General features: G+C 44.5%; 1 protein-coding gene across 1 annotated transcript; it reads left to right on the forward strand.

The window, feature by feature from the left end:
• The first annotated feature begins 2,921 nt into the window (after nt 1-2,921).
• Nucleotides 2,922-24,358, forward strand: LOC125518354 (PHD finger protein ALFIN-LIKE 3-like). Its single transcript, XM_048683229.1, has 3 exons — nt 2,922-3,015; nt 21,840-22,062; nt 23,909-24,358. The coding sequence occupies exons 1-3, from the start codon at nt 2,922-2,924 to the stop codon at nt 24,354-24,356; spliced, it is 765 nt and encodes a 254-aa protein (XP_048539186.1). The 3' UTR covers nt 24,357-24,358.
• The last annotated feature ends 1,138 nt before the right edge of the window (nt 24,359-25,496 follow it).

Consider the following 25,496-nt stretch of genomic DNA (forward strand, 5'->3'; position numbering starts at 1 on the left):
CAAACTGTTTTTAATCCCGAAATTTCGACTCACATTCAAACTGATTTTAAAAATAAATGTATATCAATGTAAAATCCAACAAATTCTCCACGCATAAAAATTAATTTATTTAAAATCTCAAAATGAAAAAAATATATTTGAAACTAATTGCCGGTTTGATGTGTTTTAAATATGTACAGCCCATTTCTCATTACTGATGGGCCATTTTCTCGGCCAGCCGAATGAAAGCTCTCCTCGTCTTGAAAGATTTGCAGCCCAACAGGCCTGACAAAGCGACTTACTTGGTAAATCACAAAAAAACTGGGTTGTGGCCATGGACCAAGCTGTCAGCCTCTCCACGTACAATAATCTTCCGATGGAAGTTGTTCCTTGACCACGTTGACCATGCCGCGCGGAGAGCACCACGGCGGTGGACGACGGCGAGGCCTAGGAAGGGGACGACGCGGAGCCTGGGAAGACGCGGCAGTGGAAGCCCGCGCGGAGAGGAGTACGAGGGTTCACTGGTTCCGTTGCGGTGTGAAGCTGCCGTCGCCGCAGGGCCTGGCCAGCAGTGGGTATAGTAGGGGGCAGTGAGGCCTCCGCGGCAGCACAGCCGACCATGGGAGGCAGGAGCATGCGGCACGACCGGCGCGGCTTTGGGCGGCTGGAGCAAGAAGACCAGAGGTTGAAGAAGCACTACGGCCGTTGGATGGACATCGTACAGTCACTGGAGCTAGAATCGTTCATATTGACTAAGTTGACAAAGCCCTTCGTCCCCGTCAACTTAGTAGGCCCACAAGTCAGCCTCCCACCAAGGTGGGTCCCTGCTAGCCGGGGGAGTATTCATTTTTTATGCATAATAAGGAGGCAATTCCGATGGTCCGAGCTGACAGCGGGGGGACCGTTTTTTTCGCGAACTACGGTGGCCCGTCAGGTGGGTCCCAGCAGTCAGGGGGAATTTTTTTTTTGCAAAATACGGTGGCATGTCCAGTGGGTCCCTGCTGCCAGTTGGAGGAATCATTATTTTTCACGTAATAAGGAGGCACTTACTTGCTGTGGCCGTGGACCCCGTTAAACATTTTCAAAATCCTCAAAAACCTAATAGAAAAAAAGTTACGGGGCTTTTAAGATCTAGAGTGAAAAAAATCGAAAAAAATTCAAACAGTGGGCAAACTGTGGTCAAACAATGGTCAAACTAATTATTCTAGAATATTAGTGTTACTAAATAATTATTTCAGTTATTTCAATTTTGGTCAAATCTGGTCAAACTATGGTCAAACAATGGTCAAACTAATTATTCAAGAAATATTAGTGTTACTAAATAATTATTGTTTTTTTAAAACAATAGTTTCAAAATAAAACTATGAAATGTGTCACTTCATGCTCAAGCAAAATTCCTGAAGGTTAATAGGATTGACATCTTAGTATTGTTAGGAAAACAACAAGTGCAGACTTGGAGCGAGGGAGAATAGAACCCGGAACTTAAGCGTGCTCAGGCTGGGGGAGTGGGAGGATGGGTGACCGTTCGGGAAGTTAGATGATTTGGAATGATGAGGGGTGATCAGAGGATAAATTGAGAAGTGATGAGGGGTGGTGATTACAGACTAGGGGTGTTACCAACCGGGACTAAACGTGGAGCTCCACGTGGCCGCGCCCTTTAGTCCCGGTTCTAGATTGAACCGGGACTAAAGGGAGATGCATTAGTACCGACCCTTTAGTCCCGGTTCCAGAACCGGGACTAAAGGTCCTTATAAACCGGGACTGAAGGCCCTTTTTCTACTAGTGATAAAGCATGTGCATGTAGAAGAATCTTTGAATGCAGCAAAAAGTGCAAAAACCTGTAACTTCTATCTAACAAAACTGAATGTAATTCCTATACTTTTAATCAAGCGTATAAAAGATTCTTTTTTGACATAATATCTTGTTTTTTCCATTTAACAAACACGAGAGAGAATACAGCTTCAACAGTAGTCCTGCAGAACCAATTATTAGTGCCTCAGCATTAAATAATGGGCTATATATTCTTATTAGGGGCGATCTTCGTCTTCTATTTAAATCATCATGTTTTTGTGCTTATATAGTTCCTCCATGCATCAAGAATGTCATGTGTTACATATTGCTTGCGAAGCCAATTGCTGATTTGGTGATGTTGGTTTACTTTCTCGTTCAGGATACATTTATTTGATATGGTAAACGAGATGCGAACAGTCCATGACGAATACTATCTCTCTTATGATCTTCCTTGGCTATCAACATTTGCGCGTTACAATGCAAAGAGGGAGTCGAACGCACCAACTCAAGAGAATGTGTCCAATCCAGATGTAGACTCTATCACACCTGCTGAAGAGAACGTGCCACCTTCTCAAGACTCGATGCAAGTTTTGTCTGCTCCAAACAGGGACTCTAGGAAGCCTGCTGAAGACAAACAAACGGATAATGAAGTTACCGACTTTTGCGGATCTTGTAATGCTCCGTATCATGCCAATGCCTTTTGGATTGGTTGTGACGAATGTGACTAAGTGGTTCCATGGAAAATGTGTGAACGTAACTGCCTCTGAAGCAGAACATATCAAAGAATACAAGTGTCCTGACTGCATCCGCGAGGTGATCGGAGAGTAGGATATAATATGTACACCATTCCTTTATTTTAGGGTATGCAGTCACCCTTTGTATGAAAAATGATTAACTAGAAAGGTAGTGAGAGAGGCATTACATTCTTTTCCCATTCCGTTGGGATATATTTAAGAATTCAGTTTACAATGTCTTGACTCTTGAAACAGGCTTTCGCCTTGCTATATTAATATAGCAACCACCTGACAGAACTGTGATATCACTGATGGGCAAACAGGACAATCAAGCCCAGAAAGAGAAACAAATGCCAAAGCGATGATTTCCAGCAACCGGCGCCACGCTCTTATGCCTCTGAATTCCACCACGCCCCTATGCCTCTGAATTCCCGCATACCAAACAATACCTTCAAGAAGTACTACGACGACAATGATGCTGCTGCCCAGACAGATCCTCGGATTTCTGCCGGTACACGGAGAGGAGTGCCGACGGGGTGCACCTGACGCCCTTCAAGAAGGGAGGCAACTCAGGTTAAACTTCATGCCGCAGCTACCGAGGCCAGCTTGCTACGATCGTTCGTAATAAATCAAAACAAAGATATAATACTCTTTCCTTACAACTTCAGGTGAGTGTTACTGTCTTGTGCGTATTCGGTTTCCCTTATATATATATTAGTCAAGGTTATAGTAATGTAATTGATGAGTTATGCATGTGTGTGTAGTTACCACTATATTCTCCTAGAGATTAAGCTTGAGCAGGGAGTAGTAACCGTCTTGGACTCTAAACGAAAAGATCCCAAGGAGTATGCGGACATGACTGAAATCCTCAAGAAGTAAGTTAAATCGATCATTATCCACCATATCAGCAACTTTGTTCATTTCCTGATATCAAGTAATTGTTTTCTTTGTCCGGCAGGGTTTGGAGAAAATTCACCAAAACAGTTCCGGGACTGCCGAAGGAGCTGGAATTTAGACACCCGAAAGTAAGTACTATAGTAGCATGTTCCATGCATCTCCTAGTGATTCAAGCGCTAGTTTCATCAATACCATTTAGCATTCTTGCTTATCATTTTGATTGACCTCTATTTCTTGTAAAGTGGTTGTGGCAGGAATAAGGGAATGATTTCTGTGGATACTACATCTGCGAGTCCATCCGCCACACGACCTGTGAGCGGGGCGGGTACTCTAACGAACAATATGAAGTACGTAAATAACAACATTCACAATTTTATTTTATTACCATCATTTGTGTTGAGTTTCATTCATTTATATATATATATATATATATATTGACCGCCTTCTTCAAATTAGATGTTCCGGAAGCGGGATGAACTCCTAGCACCAGCTCGCATGCGAGCAATTCAAGAGGAATTGGCGGCATTCTTTCTTGACCAGGTGATCCCTGAAGATGGAGAATTCTATGTGGACCCTGAGTCCGTATGATTACATTTGTAAGAGATAATTATTGTATATATGTAGCCGGTAGTGTCAGATAGATATACGAGAACTTGTTGTTCGACCAATCTCTCGGAGAAGGAGAGGTGGTCGATATCACTTCTCTCTGTATATATGCATATATGTTCATGACGATCTTCTGTTTCCTTCGTTTGCTTACTAGCTAGCTAGCGTGTCTAGTCCTCTCTATATACGTATGTATAGTACGTAGCGTCGACCAAGCACGGACATAAGAGAGGACACTTCTCTCTATTAATTATAACTAGCTAACACAATATATGAGACACCTAAATTAACCCCGCAAAACCCCCAACCCCCCCTTTAAAAAAAAAACAAAAACCCCAGCCACAGAAGTGCTGACGCGTGGATGCCTATTGGTCCCGGTTGGTGCCACCAACCGGGACCAAAGGGTCTCCTGACTGGGCTCTGCGCAATGCCCACGTGGAGGGCCTTTAGTCCCGGTTCTGGATTGAACCGGGACTAAAGGGGGGAGGTATTAGTACCGACACTTTAGTCCCGGTTCCGGAACCGGGACTAAAGGCCCTTACGAACCGGGACTATAGGCCCTTTTTCTACCAGTGAAGATAGTGCATCATATCTCCAAATACTTCAAGGTCAATCTAAATGAAATTCAGAACTACATACGACAGAATTACCTGCACGGGAAGATCATGAAATAATCTACATAAAATTCAGATTGGTTGAGCTACCTCGTGGTAGGACCAGAAAATCAATCCTTACTATGTCAGGCTCTTCCCTGTCATATCTTCCATTATCTGAACCACCGAGTTTCAGAAGATCATAATTATATGCCAGATCGCTCAATCCTGATGAAGAAAAATTCAATAGTTAATTGCATTAAAGTTTTCGATACAATAGTATGTTGTACAAAAATGAGTTAAATGAAGCACTACATGTTAGTATTATAAGATGTTGCCGTTGTTCATACCAGGTAGTTTGGATCACCGTCTGTAGAAAAAAAGTCTTAATTGCCAGATTTGCTGCCACTACAAGGTACTTCTTGAAATACACAGTAAATGCCATCTGATGTTTGCTAAGTGTAAATTCAGTCTTCTAATACTATCACACAGTGAAGGCCATAATGTGGGATCGACATAGGAAAGGCCATAAGTGATTGCTTACTGTAATTAAATAATAAGGACAGGTAGCATTTAATACATATTGTTCCATGTCAGTCTTCTAATACTATCACACACACACATGTAATATAATCATTCATGGAGTCGTAGCAAGAAGACAAGGGAGGGTGGGATCTGGGAGCGAAACCAAACCTGTTTGGGATCAAAGCCGAGACGGCGCACGATAGGCTGTTGCACATCCTCGTCATTCCAACTTCTTCGGCATATATACCTCAGACATGATCCTGTAGGCGCCTGGGATCACAAAACCACATGGAGTAGTTGGCGAAGCATACCCTTCTTGTCATCATATGCAGTCAAGCACAAAGACGACCTCACCTGTACTGTCGCCAAAAACGAGCTCCCCCTCACAAGCGCATCAAATTACCGCTACATTGAAATGTCGTCACCCTTGATCCTTGGCGGCTGTGGCGTAGAGGAACGTCCAGAGAGGTAATTCGAAGGCAGAGTCAGTGGCGCCGAGAGCGTTGCTGTGAGAGGATAGCAAGGGAGCGGCAGCGGTTGGAACCCTTGCCGGGTCGGGTGTGGGGGAGAGGGATGTGTGGGGCCAACTTCAGTCAGGTAGCGAACATTCAAGGTGAAAAAAACCGAGTGTGAGAGAACCCTATGTGGCGCTCTCCTCACGTGACAAGGAAGAAATGGTCTAGTCGGAATCGGGGAGATTGCTTATTTTTGTGGGATGGATGAAGTAGCGAATAGAGAATTGGATGAGTCGGTAGGAGGCGCGTAGGTGGGGATTACATGAGAGGGGAGGTCGAACGAGGAGGGTTGAAGGAGGTTGAGGGGAGATGGGGTTTATTTGGAAAAATGCGGTGGGTTGAAAATTAATGGGAAGGGTGCAACATACGCGTGAGCGGAGGTCAAACGGAACAAACGAAACAAGAAAAAAACATATGCGGTGAAAACAGAGATATGTGGGTGGGATTGAAGAAAAAATATCTACGGAAAGTTCTGATTATGATACAATACTAGAGATGATGATAGATAATAAATAGCGTAGTGCGTGTGATTAGCTATTCATTATTCAGAAATATCTAGTTTTGTTTTAAAAGGTTATCGAGAAAAATCTTCTGTCTGTCTTTAGGAATGTGATATCACTTATATGTTGCGATGTCCAAATTTTGAATTACCCAATATTTACATGATTTGTTTGAATCGACGTCTGCCAAATCAAGTAGGAAAAAAATGAAAAGGAAGGTTGGGTGAATAGATCCGGGTTTTTGGTGGGAGGGAGAAAAAACCAACATGGAGCGTGGTGATATGTTGAGGTGAAATAAACCATGCATACCGACCTACCAACTCCCCTTTTAGGAGTGCAGATTTGGAAGGTTATCGAGAAAAAAATCTTTAGTATATCTTTTAGGAAAGTGACCTTACATATATAATGTTTCTAAATTCTTATTATTTACCTAATATTTACATGATTGAATTGAATCGGCACCTACCAAAGCAAGCATGAAAAAAATGAATCCGAAAGTTGGGTGGATCGATCCGTTTTTTAGTGGCAGTGAGAAAAAAATCAGCATGGAGGGGGTGGTGTTCACCAACTCCCCTTTCAGGAGTAGAGATTTAATAATAGAGATAATGATAGATAATAAATTTGATAGGATGTGGTATTATCTATTTCTTATTGAGGAATATCTTATTTTGATTTGGAATGTTATTGAGAAAAATCTTCTCTTTGCCTTTTAGGAAGGTTATCTTACATATATGGTGCTATTTCAGAATTCTTAATTAGATAATATTTACATGGTTGAATGAAATTAGCACCTACCAAAGAAGGCACGAACAAGTGAGAGGAGGATCAGGAAAATTGATTTGGTATCAAGAGGTAGCGAGAAAAACCAACATGGAGGGAGTGCTGGGCGGTGAGGCAAAAACAAAAACCATGGATACTATCCTGCCAACTGGCCTTGTAAAAGTAGAGATATTGAGAGCGCTTTGCGTTAAGGACTATGAACTCAAGATTCACGTGGTCTGGTTTAACCCTTCGGTCTGATGGACCGTACCTGGCTGTTGGTACCTGTGGATTAACTGGATGGCCCACATAAACATTAGGGTCCATCCATTATCAATACATATTTCATCTGTCATCATACCATGTTTTTCCCCTCAAATGTTGTTCTTATGCATCAGACATAAAAAAGGAAGAGGGTGATTGCCAAACCTGAAGGAGCACCAGCAAAGTCCTTGAAAAACGTGGTGGTGCCGGAGAAATCAGAAAGCACCCCATTATATTGGTTGTACAACCAGTGACACAAAACGTAGGACCTACTCCAGCAGACTATACCCATACTTCACTGGCCACACCACTAGCCCCACCCCACATGACCTGCACTCCAGCAAAAGGTATACTGATTTCAGTTGCCATAGCACTTGCCGTACCACAGAAAAATCCCACTCCAGCAAAAAGTACAGCAAGTCCATCGGCCAAAGAGCTATCCCAACTGCAGAGACGGCCAATTCCTGCAAATTGGAACCCAATTCCAGTTATTCCCAGTTTAAAAGACAATGCTTTCAATGTTGTTAGGGACTACGTGCATATATTCTCATCATGGGAAGATTATAGTGAAGACAAACACCATTTTAACATCTTCCTTTCCAACTTACGTGTAAGTGTTATTATTCATGTTTATTATTTTCATGTTTTCTGCTTATTGAACACATCAATGATTTACATTACATTGTTGTAAGTGGGCGAGGGTCAATCTTCATAGTCATGACGAGCAAAGCTTGCTTGTGCTTTTCAAGGAAGCATTGCAGCAGTATCGGTGTTACCTGAGGAAATCACACTTTGATGGCAAGTCTATAAACGAATTTCCGGTGAGGTCTCCTGTGCTAAATTTAGAAGACATTGAATGGAAAAACCTTGTTATGGACTGGCCTCGTTTCCAGGATGAGGTACTGTCTAGGAAATCACATGACAATTTGAACTTCTACTTTTCCGCATGTGCCTTACAGATCTTTTTTGCAGGAAATTTGCTCGAAAAAGAATTCCGGTTTGAAAAGAACGACAGGATATCGCAAATATGCTGCCCGTTTCTTTACTCTTGTTAGTACATGTTGTCCTGTATCACTGTGACGAAAAAGAGGTGACCGGACTGCAAACATGCATCCAGTCCCTGGTGAACAAGCCAGTCCGGCTTGTTAATGTAATCCAGGTTATGCCCGTCCGCCGGATCCTCCCGTGCCAACAACGGGATTTTAATCTGTGGGAGTTCGACCCGGCGCAGCATCAAACCCTCAGCAGGCTTTTTGACACGATGTACGAAGACGCCTGGAAGATGCTATTCAAGGGCGCCGAGGCTCCCGCATCCGCTTCCGAGGACCGCGGATACAGCTTGCAGCGTCACGCTAGCGAGGTATGCCATCTACACCGTTTACTGGACGTTAAGGTTTTTTTCATAGTTTGACTCTATGCGGGATCTAAACTCCCTTACCTTTGACAGGCTTGGCGGGCGATATACGGACCGATTAACTGTCCGGCTCCGCTGCCCGAAGACACAGCCCCAGCTCTACTAGTGAAGCTGCTGGTTCCGGTGCCTTATGTGGTGCCGGAGGAGAAGGCTAAGAAGAAGAAGACCACGGGGACTCGAAAGAGTGCCCGCAACATGGTGGTGTCGGACTCGTCATCTGACGAGTCCGAGACGCCCTCCTCCCTCAAAAACGAGGAGGAGGAAGAAGAAAACTCTCCCCCCCAGCGGAGGGAGGAGAGAAGAGGAAGGCCGCCCGAACGGGGGAGGCCGAGGGGTCTAGGAAAAGGAAGACCCCTCCGCCGGACTACGCCCCCAACGCCGAAGAGGGCAAAGAGGAGTGGCCAAACAGGGCCAAGCGTCCGGCGAAATCGTAAGTTTGGATATCACAATAACTCATGATGTTCCTTCGTTGCACAGCTTTCCCTAATGTCGAATGTAATTGTGCAGTCCGCCCCGGGCCAAATTCGACGAATCGTCGGGCGGCTCCCTGGACTCATCGGACGTGAACTCAGTTCCGCCCGCTGTCTCCCCCCGCACTGCAGACGACGCCGAAGTGGCATCGCGACAAGCTCCGGGGCAGGAGGAGGTGGTCCCGGAGGAGCCGCCAGGCAACCTCCCGGACTCCAGGAGTGAAGGGGATAAGGCCCCCCAGGGCTCCAAGTCCGGCTTTGTGCCGGACACCGCGCCGGAATCTTCCACAGTTCCGGACCGTGGCAGGCGAACTCCTTCCAAGAGGAGCAAGCCTTCTGAGCCGGCGGCCTCCGTCCAACCGGAGGTGCCGGACAATCTGCTGGAGGTGCTCGACGGCGCCTCCATCGACGAGGGGCACCATACTATTATGAGTACGGTGATCCAAAAGGTTCAGTCCGTCAAGAGCGGACTGACTGAAGCTTGCGCTAGCCTTCTAACAGGCTTCGGGGTAAGTGAAAATATGTAAGAATATTACCGTATAGACAGTAGCCCCTGATGCTCTGTTTGGCGTTCGGAAAGAAAAGCCGAATAGAGCATCTATTAAATATCGCAGGAGTCTAACAAAAAAGAGTCAATATGCGTATGCAGGCTTTGCTGCTATCCACCGCCGCTCTGACTGCGGAGGTGGGTGTCCTGAAGCGGGACCTCGAGCGGACCGAGCAAGAGCTCAGCCTTGCCAAGCGGCGGCTCGAGGAGGAAGAAGGTAAGAAATACCTTACACAAAAAGTGCCTATAAAAGGCTTGATTGCAAAAAAAGAGTAACAGGATTGTACTGCTTATTGTAGGGGCCATGACTGAGGTGGGGACCCTTAAGCAGGCGCTGTCTGAGGCCGAAAAGAAAACGGCTGCAGAGCACGTCGAGCGAGACAGACTTGGGGCTCAGGTCGGCGAGGTGCAGCAAGAGCTTCAGGCTCTCATGAAAAAACATGAGAGTTTGGAGCTGGAGTCGAAGGCGGAAGCATCCGAGCTTGCAACGGCCCTAGAGGCTGCCAAGTCTGCCAAGGCCGAAGGCCAAAAGGCCCTCCAAGAGTTGGAGGAGATGAGGAAGATAGCAGCGGGTAAGGCATTCTTTATTCAAAGCAGAAATATAAAAGTGAACTACCTGTTACTTACCCGAATCCGGAGCTCTCCAGGGGCATTCGCAGATCTTCCCCGCAGCGTATCCGATGCCGCCGCATTCTACCGAGCTGAAGAGGGTAGCTCGACGGAGAAGGTGTTCTAGTCTCAGTATTCTGAGGCCGGACACCCTGTGCCCTTGAGCGACCAGCTGAAACAGCTGGTCGAGCTCCACAAGGCGGCCGAGCAGGCCATGAAGGGCTTCATAGTTCGGCTGTGGTCCGGAGAGGCCCTGCCTGGGAGCTATTTCGGGCTGGTGCGGCGGCTGGTGGAAGCCTGTCCGAGGCTTGAGGTTATCAAGCGCTCCGTCTGCATCGAAGGTGCCCGTCGGGCCCTTGCCCGTGCAAAGGTGCACTGGGGTAAGCTGGACGGTGAGAAGCTTGTGAAGGACCGGCCGCTGCCGGGGAAGGAGCATCGCAAGCCCGAGAACTACTACAAGGATGTTCTTGTAGGTGCCCGCCTTGTGGTGGATGAATGTACCAAGGATGTGATATTTGAATGAACTCGCTCGTGTTTATCCTGTGCGCTGAACACTTGTTCATATGCGCTAAGCAATGCTTATTGAATTTAAAATATTACTTTCTGTGCGGCCGTTTATCAAAAATTGGGAGATGGCCAGTCGTCGGCTTCTGCCCCCGTGCCACTAGTGCTGGGGTGTTCGGGATAAACCTGAGCGCTCTTTTTCCCATACTTGGGTCCTTCGAGGGAGGCGCTCTGCACAACGAACCAGGCAATCGGACTATAATGCTTGAACACTCTCACTTAGCCATAGAACTCTATAATTTTAAATTTCGGCGAAGCCCCTAGTTCGGAAGACCGAGTTCGGGGCGCTATCCACGCCTTGGCCGGACAAAGCCATCTCCTCGCTTGAAGCGACATAAGCCTTTAGGGACTCGAAAAACCTCTCGAGCAGCGACCGGTCTCTCGCCACATCATGACAGTCAGTTTTAGCTTTCTCCACTGAGGTGCTTAACCCAGCTGAACCGGGGCACAATCGCAGTGGTTCTCCTAGTGCTACCTTAGCCGATAGAGCGGAACGTAAGGCACCAAAACATAGGAGCCGGGAAAACCCAACTATTGACCCAAATCATGATTCGGAGCCGATGCATATAGTGCTATAAGTTCGGGGTGCCGCACTTGTGATAGTGTACGAACTTCTCACACCATTATGAGGGGTACAGAAGCCCCTGGCGTGTTTGCCGTACCATGGTGTACAGGTGCAATCATGTCATTTAATAAACATAAATGTGAAAAGAAGATAATGCAAAAAATAGACAAGAAGCTAAGCATTGTTTATAGAGAGGCTATTTATCAAAGCCGAACGATACAAATAGTGCGGTAAGCAAAAGATATTGGACTATTCAGTATGTCCTGACCAGGGGAAGGCCGCGGAATTGTATTTAAAACAGGTATACCGCTCGTAACAGAGACCACCTGGGAGTTCCATAATGCGGCATGGCTTGTCTGCCTCCCTGGATCTTTCATCGTTTGTGCGGCAGTTGAAATGCCGAACAGGTCGTCCGAAATATGGAGTCCTGAAAATAAGAAAAAATTTAAAAAAAGAATCCGGCAGCCCCTAGTACGTTTTAAGCCGTATTTTGGGCGTGCCGTTATTGTACCCCTTCCCCTGTGCCCATGGTATTTCAAGGGCGTAGTTATGTACGCGAGGTACTGTTTTCGCTATGTCACGAAAGCTGGGGTTGGGGCCGCATTGCTACGCTTGCTTAGAGTGTGCCAGGCGGTCCTGCTGTGGGTTACTCCGGGCGCGCTTGGCAGTGTCTAGCTTTTTAATGGCCGGACTGGAGAATTTCCTGAGAAGGCTACTTTGTACCTCCGCTTCGAGAGCCGCCGTATGCTCCTCCGTACGGAGGGAGCGTTCGGTGTTTCCGTTGACCGTAATTACTCCTCGAGGGCCTGACATCTTGAGCTTGAGATATGCGTAGTGCGGCACCGCATTGAACTTTGCGAATGCGGTTCGTCCGAGCAGGGCGTGATAGCCACTGCGAAACGGGACTATATCGAAGATTAACTCTTCGCTTCGGAAATTGTCCGGGGATCCGAAGACCACGTCAAGTGTTACTGAGCCTGTACAGTTGGCTTCTACACGTGGCATAACGCCTTTAAAGGTCGTTCTTGTGGGCTTAATCCTTGAGGGATCAATGCCCATTTTCCGCACTGTATCCTGATAAAGCAGGTTTAGGCTACTGCCACCGTCCATGAGGACTCTTGTGAGATGAAATTCGTCGATGATTGGGTCTAGAACCAATGCGGCGAAGCCGCCATGACGGATGCTAGTGGGATGGTCCCTTCGATCAAAAGTGATCGGGCAGGAGGACCATGGGTTGAAGTTTGGGGCGACTGGCTCTATCGCGTATACGTCCCGTAGCGCATGCTTCCGCTCCCGCTTGGGATTGTGGGTTGCGTATATCATGTTCACCATCTGCACTTGTGGGGGAAAGCCCTTCTGTCCATTGTTGTTCGGCGGCTTGGGCTCCTCGTCGTCGCTGTGTAGCCCCTTGTCTCTGTTTTCGGCCCTTAACTTGCCTGCCTGCTTGAACACCCAACAATCCCTGTTAGTGTGATTGGCTGGCCTTTCGGGGGTGCCATGTATCTGGCACAAGCGATCGAGTATTCGGTCCAAACTGGACGGGCCCTGAGTATTCTTTTTGAATGGCTTTTTCCGCTGACCGGATTTATAGCCTTTGAATCCGGCATTGACTGCCGTGTCTTCATTGCTGTCGCTGTTAACGCGGCGTTTTTGCTTATTCCGACGTGTCCTGCCACTTTTTTCCTTGGTATCCGAATTACCAGGGTTCTTTGATAAGTTGTTACTGCGAGCTAGCCAGCTATCTTCTCCCGCGCAAAAGCGGGTCATGAGTGTCGTGAGGGCTGCCATGGATTTCGGCTTTTCCTGTCCCAGGTGCCGGGCAAGCCACTCGTCGCGGATGTTATGCTTGAAGGCTGCTAGGGCCTCTGCGTCTGGACAGTCGACTATCAGGTTTTTCTTTTTTATGAACCGTGTCCAGAATTGTCTGGCCGATTCCTCTGGCTGCTGAATTATGTGGCTTAAGTCGTCGGCATCCGGCGGTCGCACGTAAGTGCCCTGGAAGTTGTCGAGGAATGCGGCTTCCAGGTCCTCCCAAGAACCGATTGAGTCTGCTGGCAAGCTGTTAAGCCAATGCCGGGCCGGTCCTTTAAGTTTGAGTGGGAGGTATCTGATGGCGTGTAGATCATCGCCGCGTGCCATGTGGATGTGAAGGAGATAATCCTCGATCCATACCGCCGGATCTGTTGTGCCATCGTATGATTCGATGTTTATTAGTTTGAAACCCTCTGGGATTTTATGATCCATTACTTCATTCGTGAAGCATAGCGGGTGTGCGGCGCCTCTGTACTGGGCTATATCACGACGCAGCTCGGAAGAGCTATATCTGTTGTGTTCGGCCCGGCCGGATTTGTTGTATCCGGCGTGAAGATCATTGTCACATGCCGTAGGGCACCTGCGCGATCCGTAGATCGATCTTGTTTGTCTTGCCTTATCCTCCAGTATGTCTCGTAGGTCGGGCGCATTTTTCCGTGCCTTAGTTGAGCGGCGTCGGGGCATGGCTTGGGTGGCCGGTCTGCCATGTCATGCGCTGGTGATGTAGGTGCTTCCTCCTCTGATCGGGGTAGCGGCCTGCGCTTCGGGTAATTCTTGGAGGGGCGTTCGAGTTCATACTCTTCGGCCGCAAGGACTTCAGTCCATCTGTCAGCTAGCAAATCTTGGGCAGCTCTAAGCTGTTGCTGCTTTTTCTTGAGGCTGCTTGCCATGGCTAAAAGCCTGCGTTTAAAACGCTCTTGTTCGGCGGGGTCTGATGGTATGACGAATTCGTCGTCATCGAGGCTTGCCTCGTCTTCGGAGGGAGGCGTATAGTTATCATCCTCGACCTCTCGGTCTGCCGCTCTCTCATGAGGGCTGGCTTCTCCATCTTCCTGTGCCGAATCTTGCTGAGGTGGGTGTTCTTCGACGCTATCCGGGGTAGTATTATCTCCCGTGCCGGAATCACCGTTTTTGCTTTGGCGGGATTTAGAGCGGCGCCGCTGACGCCGGCGCTTTGGCTGTTTCTTGGGGGCGTCATCCCCCACTGTTCCATCGCCATCTCCGTCTTTTGGAGTATCCACCATATATATGTCATATGACGAGGTGGCCTTCCAGCGCCCTACAGGTGCTGGTTCCTTTTCGTCTCCTACATCGTCGTCCATGCCGTCGATGTCTTCGGAGCTAAAGTCAAGCATGTCGGTTAGATCGTCGACAGTGGCTACAAAGTGGGTGGTGGGTGGGCTTTGAATTTCCTCATCGTCCGTATCCCACCCTCGCTGACCGTAGTCCGGCCAGGGCTTTCCTGATAAAGAGAGAGACTTAAAAGAATTCAGGATGTCGCCAAAAGGAGAATGCTGAAACATGTCTGCGGTGGTGAACTCCATTATCGGCGCCCAATCGGATTCGAATGGCAGGGGCGCGGGGGGTTCGGAGTCCGGGGAGGGGTCCGGATCCTCAGAGTCACGGGTCATGCAGTGTGCGGGGCTAGCGTTCGGCTCGATCGCTTTCGGGATCGCAGCCCCCAAGGTGACGTCCAACCGCTCATCCTCGATTGGCGCAATAGGCTCCGAGTTAGGGGTCGGAACCGATGCGTGTGCGGCCTCCAGGACACTGTCCGTGGACAGAGCTAGATCATGCCCCTCGAGATAGTGCGGCGCGCTTGGCCGTGGCTCGAGCCCGTCGAAGATCAAGTCTCCGCGGATGTCAGCCGTGTAGTTTAAGCTTCCAAGCCTGACTTGATGGCCAGGGGCGTAGCTTTCGATCTGCTCCAGGTGGCCGAGCGAATCGGCCCGCAGAGCGAAGCCGCCGAAGACAAAGATCTGTCCGAGGAGAAAAGTCTCACCCTGGACCGTATCGTTGTTGATGACCATCGGGCCTAAAGGTGACGACACGGAGGAACTCTCAGTGAAAGCACCAATGTCGGTGTCAAAACCGGCGAATCTCGGGTAGGGGGTCCCGAACTGTGCGTCTAGGCCGGATGGTAACAGGAGGCAGGGAACACGATGTTTTACCCAAGTTCGGGCCCTCTTGATGGAGGTAAAACCCTACGTCCTGCTTGATTAATATTGATGATATGGGTAGTACAAGAGTAGATCTACCACGAGATCAAGGAGGCTAAACCCTAGAAGCTAGCCTATGGTATGATTGTTGTATATGGAGTTGATTGCCTACGGACTACAACCCTCCGGTTTATATAGACACCGGATAGGGTTAGCTAGGCTTACATAGAGTCGGTTACAATGGTAGGAGATCTTGAATATCCGCATCGCCAAGCTTGCCTTCCATGCCAAGGAAAGTCCCATCCGGACACGGGACGAAGTCTTCAATCTTGTATCTTCATAGTCCAGGAGTCCGGCTGAAGGTATAGTCCGGCTACCCGAACACCCCCTAATCCAGGACTCCCTCACCCTTCATTGTCACTTACGAGAGAGAGATTTGATAGAGATAATAAGATAAATATTTTTGGTATTTTTATTATATAGATTGGAAAATAAAATAGATTGTAAACTTATATGATGGAAAATAGACCCGGGGCCATAGGTTTCACTAGTGGCTTCTCTCAAGATAACATAAGTATTACGGTGGGTAAACAAATTACTGTCGAGCAATTGATAGAAAAGTGCATAATTATGAGAATATATAGATATGATCATGTATATAGGCATCACATCCGCGACAAGTAGACCGAAACTATTCTGTATCTACTACTATTAATCCACACATCGACCACTATCCACCATGCATCTAGAGTATTAAGTTCATAAGACCAGAGTAATGCATTAGGCAAGATGACATGATGTAGAGGGATAAACTCAAGCAATATGATATAAACCCCATCTTTTTATCCTCGATGGCAATAATACAATACGTGCCTTGCTACCCCTGCTGTCACTGGGAAAGGACACCGCAAGATTGAACCCAAAGCCAAGCACTTCTCCCATTGCAAGAAAGATCAATCTAGTAGGCCAAACCAAACTGATAATTCAAAGAGACTTGCAAAGATAAAAAATCATACATAAAATATTTCAGAGAAGAATCAAATATTGTTCATAGATAATCTTGATCATAAACCCACAATTCACCGGATCTCGACAAACACACCGCAAAAAGAATTACATCGAATAGATCTCCAAGAAAATCGAGGAGAACTTTGTATTGAGATCCAAAGAGAGAGAACAAGCCATCTAGCTAATAACTATGGACCCGAAGGTGTGTGGTAAACTACTCACACATCATCGGAGAGGCTATGGTGTTGATGTAGAAGCCCTCTGTGATCGATTCCCCCTCCGGCGGAGCTCCGAAAAAGGCCCCAAGATGGGATCTCTTGGGTACAGAAGGTTGCAGCGGTGGAAATAGGGTTTCGTGGTGCTCCTGGATGTTTTTGGGGTATATAGATATATATATAGGAGGAAGAAGTAGGTCGGTGGAGCTGCGAGGGGCCTACGAGGGTGGGGGGCGCGCCCAGGGTGTGCAGGCGCGCCTCCCTACCTATTGGCCTCCTCGCTCCTTTCTTGACATCTACTCCAAGTGCCCTGGATCACGTTTGTTCCAAAAATAACTCCCCCGAAGGTTTCATTCCGTTTGGATTCCGTTTGATATTCCTTTTCTGCGAAACACTGAAATAGGTAAAAAACAGCAATTTGCACTGGGCATTGGGTTAGTAGGATAGTCCCAAAAATAATATAAAAGTGTATAATAAAGCCCATAAAACATCCAGAACAGATAATATAATAGCATGGAACAATCAAAAATTATAGATACGTTGGAGACATATCAAGCATCTCCAAGCTTAATTCCTGCACATCCTCGAGTTGGTAAATGATAAAAATAGAATTTTTGATGTGGAATGCTACCTAGCATAATTCTCAATGTAATTTTCTTTGTTGTGGCATGAATATTCATATCCTAAAGATTCAAGACAAAAGTTTAATATTGACATAAAAATAATAATACTTCAAGCATACTAACTAAGCAATCATGTCTTCTAAAAATAACATGGCCAAAGAAAGTTCATCCCTACAAAATCATATAGTTTGGTCATGCTCCATTTTCGTCACACAAGAATGCTCTCATCATGCACAACCCCGATGACAAGCCAAGCAATTGTTTCATACTTTAGTAATCTCAAACTTTTTTCAATTTTCACGCAATACATGAGTGTGAGCCATGGATATAGCACTATGGGTGGAATAGAATATAATGATGGGGGTTATGTCGAGAAGACAAAAAAGGAGAAACTCTCACATCGACGCGGCTAATCAACGGGCTAGGGAGATGCCCATCAATTGATGTCAATGCAAGGAGAAGGGATTGCCATGCAATGGATGCACTAGAGCTATAAATGTATGAAAGCTCAACAAAAGAAACTAAGTGGGTGTTCATCCAACTTTCTTGCTCACGAAGACCTAGGGCATTTGAGGAAGCCCATTTTTGGACTATACAAGCCAATTTCTATAATGAAAAATTCCCACTAGTATATGAAAGTGACAAAACAAGAGACTCTCTATGATAAAGATCATGGTGCTACTTTGAAGCACAAGTGTGGAAACAAAGATAGTAGCATTGTCTCTTTTTTTCTCTTTTTTTTCTTTTTTTGGGCCTTTCCTTTTTTTATTTGCCCTTCTCCTTTATTTATTTGGGACAATGCTTTATTAATGATGATAATCACACTTCTATTTATTTACAACTCGATGATTAGAACTCGATACTAGAACAAAATATGACTCTATATGAATGCCTCCGGCGTGTACCGGGAAGGGCAATGAATCAAGAGTGACATGTATGATAAATTATGCATGGTGGCTTTGCCACAAATATGATGTCAACTATAGGATCATGCAAGGAAATATGACAATGATGAAGCGTGTCATAAATGAAACGGTGGAAAGTTGCATGGCAATATATCTCGGAATGGCTATGGAAATGCCATAATAGGTAGGTATGGTGGCTGTTTTGAGGAAGATATAAGGAGGTTTATGTGTGATAGAGCGTATCATATCATGGGGTTTGGATGCACCGACGAAGTTTGCACCAACTCTCAAGGCGAGAAAGGGCAATGCACGGTACCGAAGAGGCTAGCAATGATGGAAAGGTGAGAGTGCGTATAATACATGGACTCAACATTAGTCATAAAGAACTCACATACTTATTGCAAAAATCTACAAGTCATCAAAAACCAACCATTACATGCATGCTCCTAGGGGGATAGATTGGTAGGAAAAGACCATCGCTCGTCCCCGACCGCCACTCATAAGGAAGACAATCAAAGAACACCTCATGTTTCAAATTTGTTACACAACGGTTACCATACGTGCATGTTACAGGACTTGAAATATTCAACACAAGTATTTATAAAACTCACAACTACTCAACTAGCACAAATCTAATATCACCATCTTTATATCTCAAAACAATTATCAAGTATCAAACTTCTCATAGTATTCAATGCACCTTTTTATGAAAGTTTTTATTATACCAATCTTGGATGCCTATCATATTAGGACCAATTTTATAGCCAAAGAAAATTACCATGCTGTTCTAAAGGACTCTCAAAATAATACAAGTTAAGCATGAGAGATAAATAATTTCTATAAAATAAAACCACCACCGTGCTCTAAAAGATATAAGTGAAGCACTAGAGCAAATTATCTAGCTCAAAAGATATAAGTGAAGCACATAGAGTATTCTAATAAATTCCGATTCATGTGTGTCTCTCCAAAATGGTGTGTACAGAAAGGATTATTGTGGTAAACTAAAAAGAAAATACTCGAATCATACAAGATGCTCCAAGCAAAACACATATCATGTGGTGAATAAAAATATAGCCTCAAGTAAAGTTACCGATGGACGAAGACGAAAGAGAGGATGCCTTCCAGGGCATCCCCAAGCTTAGGCTTTTGGTTGTCCTTGAATTTTACGTTTGGGTGCCTTGGGCATCCCCAAGCTTAGTCTCTTGCCACTCCTTATTCCATAATCCATCAAATCTTTACCGAAAACTTGAAAACTTCACAACACAAAACTCAACAGAAAATCTCATGAGCTCCGTTAGTATAAGAAAACAAACCACCACTTAAGGTACTTTAATGAACTCATTATTTATTTATATTGGTGTTAAAACTACTGTATTCCAACTTCTCTATGGTTCATCCCCTCCGATACTAGCCATAGATTCATAAAAATAAGCAAAGAACACACGAAAAATAGAATATGTCAAAAACAGAACAGTCTGTTGTAATCTGTAGGTTTCGAATACTTATGTAACCCCAACAATTCTGAAATAAATTTTTGGACTCTAGGAATTTGTCTATTAATCATCTCCAAAAAGAATCAACTTAATCGCACTCTCCAGTAAAAAATGACAGCAAATCTCGTGAGCGCTAAAGTTTCTGTTTTTACAGCAAGATCGCAAAAACTTCCCCAAGTCTTCCCAAAGGTTCTACTTGGCACAAACACTAATTAAAAGCATGAAACCACATCTAAACAGAGGCTAGATGAATTATTTATTACTAAACAGAACCAAAAAGCAAGAAAAAAATAAAATTTGGTTGCCTCCCAACAAGCGCTATCGTTTAACGCCCCTAGCTAGGCATTGACAAGTTCGATGATGCTCACATGAAGGACAAGAATTGAAGCACAAAGAGAGCATCGTAAAACACGTGACAAACACATCTAAGTCTAACATACTTTCTATGCATAGGCATCTTATAGGAAAACAAATTATCAAGGAAAGCAAAAACTAGCATATGCAAGGAAGCGGAAAGAAACAATAGCAATCTCAACATAACAAGAGGTAATTTAGTAACATGAAAATTTATACAATAATATTTTCCTCTCTCATAATAATTAAATGTAGGATCATAATCAAATTCAAAAATATAGCTATCACAAAACATATTTTTAGCACGATCCATATGTATGCAAAGTTGACACTCTTCCAAAATAGTGGGATTAACATTAACTAAAGTCATGACCTCTCCAAACCCACTTTTATCAAAAACTTCATAAGATTGAACATTCTCCAAATATGTGGGATCTAAAGTTGACACTTTTCCATACCCACTTTAAATAATATTTCAAACACTATTATCAATCTCATATTCATCATGGGGCTTAAATAAATTTTCAAGATCAAGAGAAGAATCACCCCAATCATGATCATTGCAACAAAAAGTAGTCATAGCAAAACTAGCATCCTCAAGCTTGAGGTTTTGCATATCATTAACACAATTGACATTAAGAGAATTTATAATAGCATCATTGCAATCATGCTTTTCTTCGAAGGAACTATCAAATATGGGTGCAATAGCAACGATCTCATGTTTAACATAAGGAACTATAGCAAATTCATCTTCATAAATATTGGCATCATAGCCACAAGAATAGCAAGCATCATGTTCATCAAGGGATATTTCAATCAAATCATTGGAATCATAATTATCTATAGATTCTTGCATATCATTATTTTCTTCCGGAGGAACGGTCATTCTTTTAATAAATTCTTTGACATAGACATTATGAGCATAGTTTTCATAGAAATATTTAAGTATGTCAAAATTTTCAGATTCGTAGAGGGTAAAATCATACTTTTCAATGAAATAAGAAACTTCATAAGCATCCTTAAAAGCAACAAATTCTTCAATTAGTTCGATAACGTAGTAACTATAAACACCCTTTGCATAAGAAGATAATATTCCATTATCATTAAACTCACATAGGTAGGGGAGGTGTTTTTTAGGGTTCTTAGATCAACAAGTAAAATCATAAATTTCACAAAGGTTCCAAGCATAACATATCAATCTGTTTATTTGATCCCATAAGAGTCTCCCCTTTTCAGACAAACGGTGACGCACAAAATGAGCATGCTCATCTAAAGATTTCCCCTGAACTAGGCTAGTTGGGGTTTTAGCACGAGCGCATAAGGATCAAAGATGATCCATGTAGAACACTTTAAGTGGATCCATATCAATAGAGATGCAAGCAAATAGAAGGCACATGGAAACACAAACAAAGATACATACGGGAAGAAGGCAAAGAAAAGTCAAAGGTGAAGTGGAGGAGAGGAAAATGAGAGGCAAATGGCAAATAATGTAATGCGAGGGATAAGAGTTCGTGATGGGTACTTGGTATGTCTTGACTTGTGAGTAGATCTCCCCGGCAACGGTTCTAGAAATCCTTCTTGCTACCTCTTGAGCACTGCGTTGGTTTTCCCTTGAAGAGGAAAGGGTGATGCAGCAAAGTAGCGTAAGTATATCCCTCAGTTTTTGAGAACCAAGGTATCAATCCGGTAGGAGACTACATCAAACCTGTTTGAATAACCATCAGCTTTTTTTACAATAGAGTTGTTTGACATGTACCTACATCAAACCTGTTTGAATAATATAATGACTTTTTGTCAAATCGATTGTTTGGTGAGGTAGTTTTTCTTAAATTAATGTAAATCTCATATGGTGCCCTCAATTACAATTAGTAAATATAAGATGGCGAGGTGTGCAGATCACTGGCTGATGTTGTGGTGTGATTCATTTTCTCGCTTCAGGTAAAGAGCCAATGTGCTTGTACGGGTACCCGGATGGTAGTTGGGAGTTGACGCTGCCGGAGGAGATGGTGCCGCCAGGCCTGCCGGTGCCGACACGAGGCATCAACCGCCGGCGAGATTATATGAACCGTTTTGACTACCTGACACTCGTCGCCCACCATTCCGACTCGTGGCTCATGGCCGTCACCTTTTTCTTGTCCACTTATCTCGCTGCCAACCAAAGGTATGTTACTACTATTGTTGTTGCTACTACTACTACTATCACCACCACCACCACCACCATCACCACCACTACTACTACTTCGTTTCACAAACAGTTTTTTGAGCACTTAACATTTAGGACATTTATATGGGCAATCTACCTCCGAGAAACGTAACCAATAATTTCACAACACATACACTAGTAGAAAATAGGGCTTTGGTCCAGGCCAGGTCAGCCCATTAGTCCCGGTTCAGCCAGAACCGGGACCAATGGGGGCATTGGTCCCGGTTCGTGAGCCCAGGGGGCCGGCCGGGCCACGTGGGCCATTGGTCCCGGTTCATCTGGACCTTTTGGTCCCGGTTGGTGGGATGAACCGGGACCAATGGGCCTCGCTCCTGGCCCACAACCATTGGTCCCGGTTCGTGCCTCAAACCGGGACTAAAGATTAGACCTTTAGTCCCGGTTTGAGGCACGAACCGGGACTAATGATGGGACCTTTAGTCCCGGTTCGTGCCACGAACCGGTACTAAAGGTCCCATTTTCAAACTCTACCCCCCCCGTGGATCGCCTTTTTCAGTTTAAAAAAATAAAAGAAAATGATGGAAATGTCAAAAAAATAAAAGAAAATAAGTTTCCCATGTGATATGTGGTCTAGTTGTTGGGAAAAATTTGCAAATGTGAATTTTGACTTTATTTGCAAAATCTCTCTGAAATTTGTAAAAATGGGCATAACTTTTGCATACTAACTCGGATGAAAAAGTTTTTTATATGAAAAATCACCTACTTGAAAAGTTACATCCGAATTTAACGGGGCTTTTAAGATCTAGAGTGAAAAAAATCGAAAAAAATTCAAACAGTGGGCAAACTGTGGTCAAACAATGATCAAACTAATTATTCTAGAATATTAGTGTTACTAAATAATTATTTCAGTTATTTCAATTTTGGTCAAATCTGGTCAAACTATGGTCAAACAATGGTCAAACTAATTATTCAAGAAATATTAGTGTTACTAAATAATTATTGTTTTTTAAAACAATAGTTTCAAAATAAAACTATGAAATGTGTCACTTCATGCTCAAGCAAAATTCCTGAAGGTTAATAGGATTGACATCTTAGTATTGTTAGGAAAACAACAAGTGCAGACTTGGAGCGAGGGAGAATAGAACCCGGAAGTTAAGCGTGCTCAGACTAGGGGAGTGGGAGGATGGGTGACCGTTCGGGAAGTTAGATGATTTGGAATGATGAGGGGTGATTAGAGGATAAATTTAGAAGTGATGAGGGGTGGTGATTACAGACTAGGGGTGTTACCAACCGGGACTAAAGGTGGAGCTCCACGTGGCCGCGCCCTTTAGTCCCGGTTCTGGATTGAACCGGGACTAAAGGAAGAGGCATTAGTACCGACCCTTTAGTCCCGGTTCCAGAACCGGGACTAAAGGCCCTTATGAACCGGGACTGAAGGCCCTTTTTCTACTAGTGATAAAGCAAGTGCATGTAGAAGAATCTTTGAATGCGGCAAAAAGCGCAAAAAGCTGTAACTTCTATCTAACAAAACTGAATGTAATTCCTATACTTTTAATCAAGCGTATAGAAGATTCTATTTTTTAACATAATATCTTGTTTTTTCCATTTAACAAACACGAGAGAGAATACAGCTTCAACAGAACAGTAGTCCTGCAGAACCAATTATTAGAGCCTCAGCATTAAATAATGGGCTATATATTCTTATTAGGGGCGATCTTCGTCTTCTATTTAAATCATTATGTTTTGTGCTTATATAGTTCCTCCATGCATCAAGAATGTCATGTGTTACATATTGCTTGCGAAGCCAATTGCTGATTTGGTGATGTTGGTTTACTTTCTCGTTCAGGATACGTTTATTTGATATGGTAAACGAGATGCGAACAGTCCATGACGAGTATTATCTCTCTTATGGTCTTCCTTGGCTATCAACATTTGCGCGTTACAATGCAAACAGGGAGTCGAACGCACCAACTCAAGGGAATGTGTCCAATCCAGATGTAGACTCTATCACACCTGCTGAAGAGAACGTGCCACCTTCTCAAGACTCGATGCAAGTTTTGTCTGCTCCAAACAGGGACTCTAGGAAGCCTGCTGAAGACAAACAAACGGATAATGAAGTTACCGACTTTTGCGGATCTTGTAATGCTCCGTATCATGCCAATGCCTTTTGGATTGGTTGTGATGAATGTGACCAGTGGTTCCATGGCAAATGTGTGAACGTAACTGCCTCTGAAGCAGAACATATCAAAGAATACAAGTGTCCTGACTGCATCCGCGAGGTGATCGGAGAGTAGGATATAATATGTGCACCATTCCTTTATTTTAGGGTATGCAGTCACCCTTTGTATGAAAAATGATTAACTAGAAAGGCAGTGAGAGAGGCATTACATTCTTTTCCCATTCCGTTGGGATATATTTAAGAATTCAGTTTACAATGTGTTGACTCTTGAAACAGGCTTTCGCCTTGCTATATTAATATAGCAACCACCTGACAGAACTGTGATATCACCGATGGGCAAACACGACAATCAAGCCCAAAAAGAGAAACAAATGCCAAAGCGATGATTTCCAGCAACCGGCGCCACGCTCTTATGCCTCTGAATTCCACCACGCTCCTATGCCTCTGAATTCCCGCATACCAAACAACACCTTCAAGAAGTACTATGACGACAATGATGCTGCTGCCCAGACAGATCCTTGGATTTCTGCCGGTACACGGAGAGGAGTGCCGACAGGGTACACCTGACGCCCTTCAAGAAGGGAGGCGGCGCCCACAAGCGTCACCATGGCACCCACAAGCGTCACTGTGTTGGTGCCGGCTGAACCGACAAAGATTTTTCCCGACCCCCGCACCGCTGGTAACTGCAGACCAAACATGGTAGTGTAGCACTTTCGCAGAAGTATCTAATCGTCACAACAAAGAGCTGAGAAGAGTATTTATGGATGCGTTTCTGTCACACACACACAAGGCCTCATAGCTCTTGTGTGAAGTACTGCCTGGGCTTCTTCAAATACTACTACTGTCGTCATAACTGTGTTTATTTCTTATTAGGCATAGGAAAAAATGTATTGAGTTAAACAACTAAGGGCATTTGTGGCCGTACTTTTAGATCCTGCTGTCCCAGAATTCTTTAATCCGTTTTTAATAAAAAATTGTAAATACGGCGGACATGAAATCTCAGATCAGTTTTTCATGAAGAAAAAATATTCATCAAAATCCAGTGCTATTGCACGGGGTAGCGTAGTTCTGTATTGAAACAAAGAGGAATTTAGGCCAATAGTTTGATCAGTTACTTTCAAACATATTTCTTTGGGAAAAAGGTTATTTTCAGATATACGACCGTGTTTATTTTTTTATTAGACAAAGGAAAAAGAGTATCGAGTTATAAACAACACCGTCCATTAGTGGTTGTATTTTTTGCATGCATAGACTT

Source organism: Triticum urartu, chromosome 7 (assembly GCF_003073215.2).
Source record: "Triticum urartu cultivar G1812 chromosome 7, Tu2.1, whole genome shotgun sequence".
Classification (NCBI taxonomy): domain Eukaryota; kingdom Viridiplantae; phylum Streptophyta; class Magnoliopsida; order Poales; family Poaceae; genus Triticum; species Triticum urartu.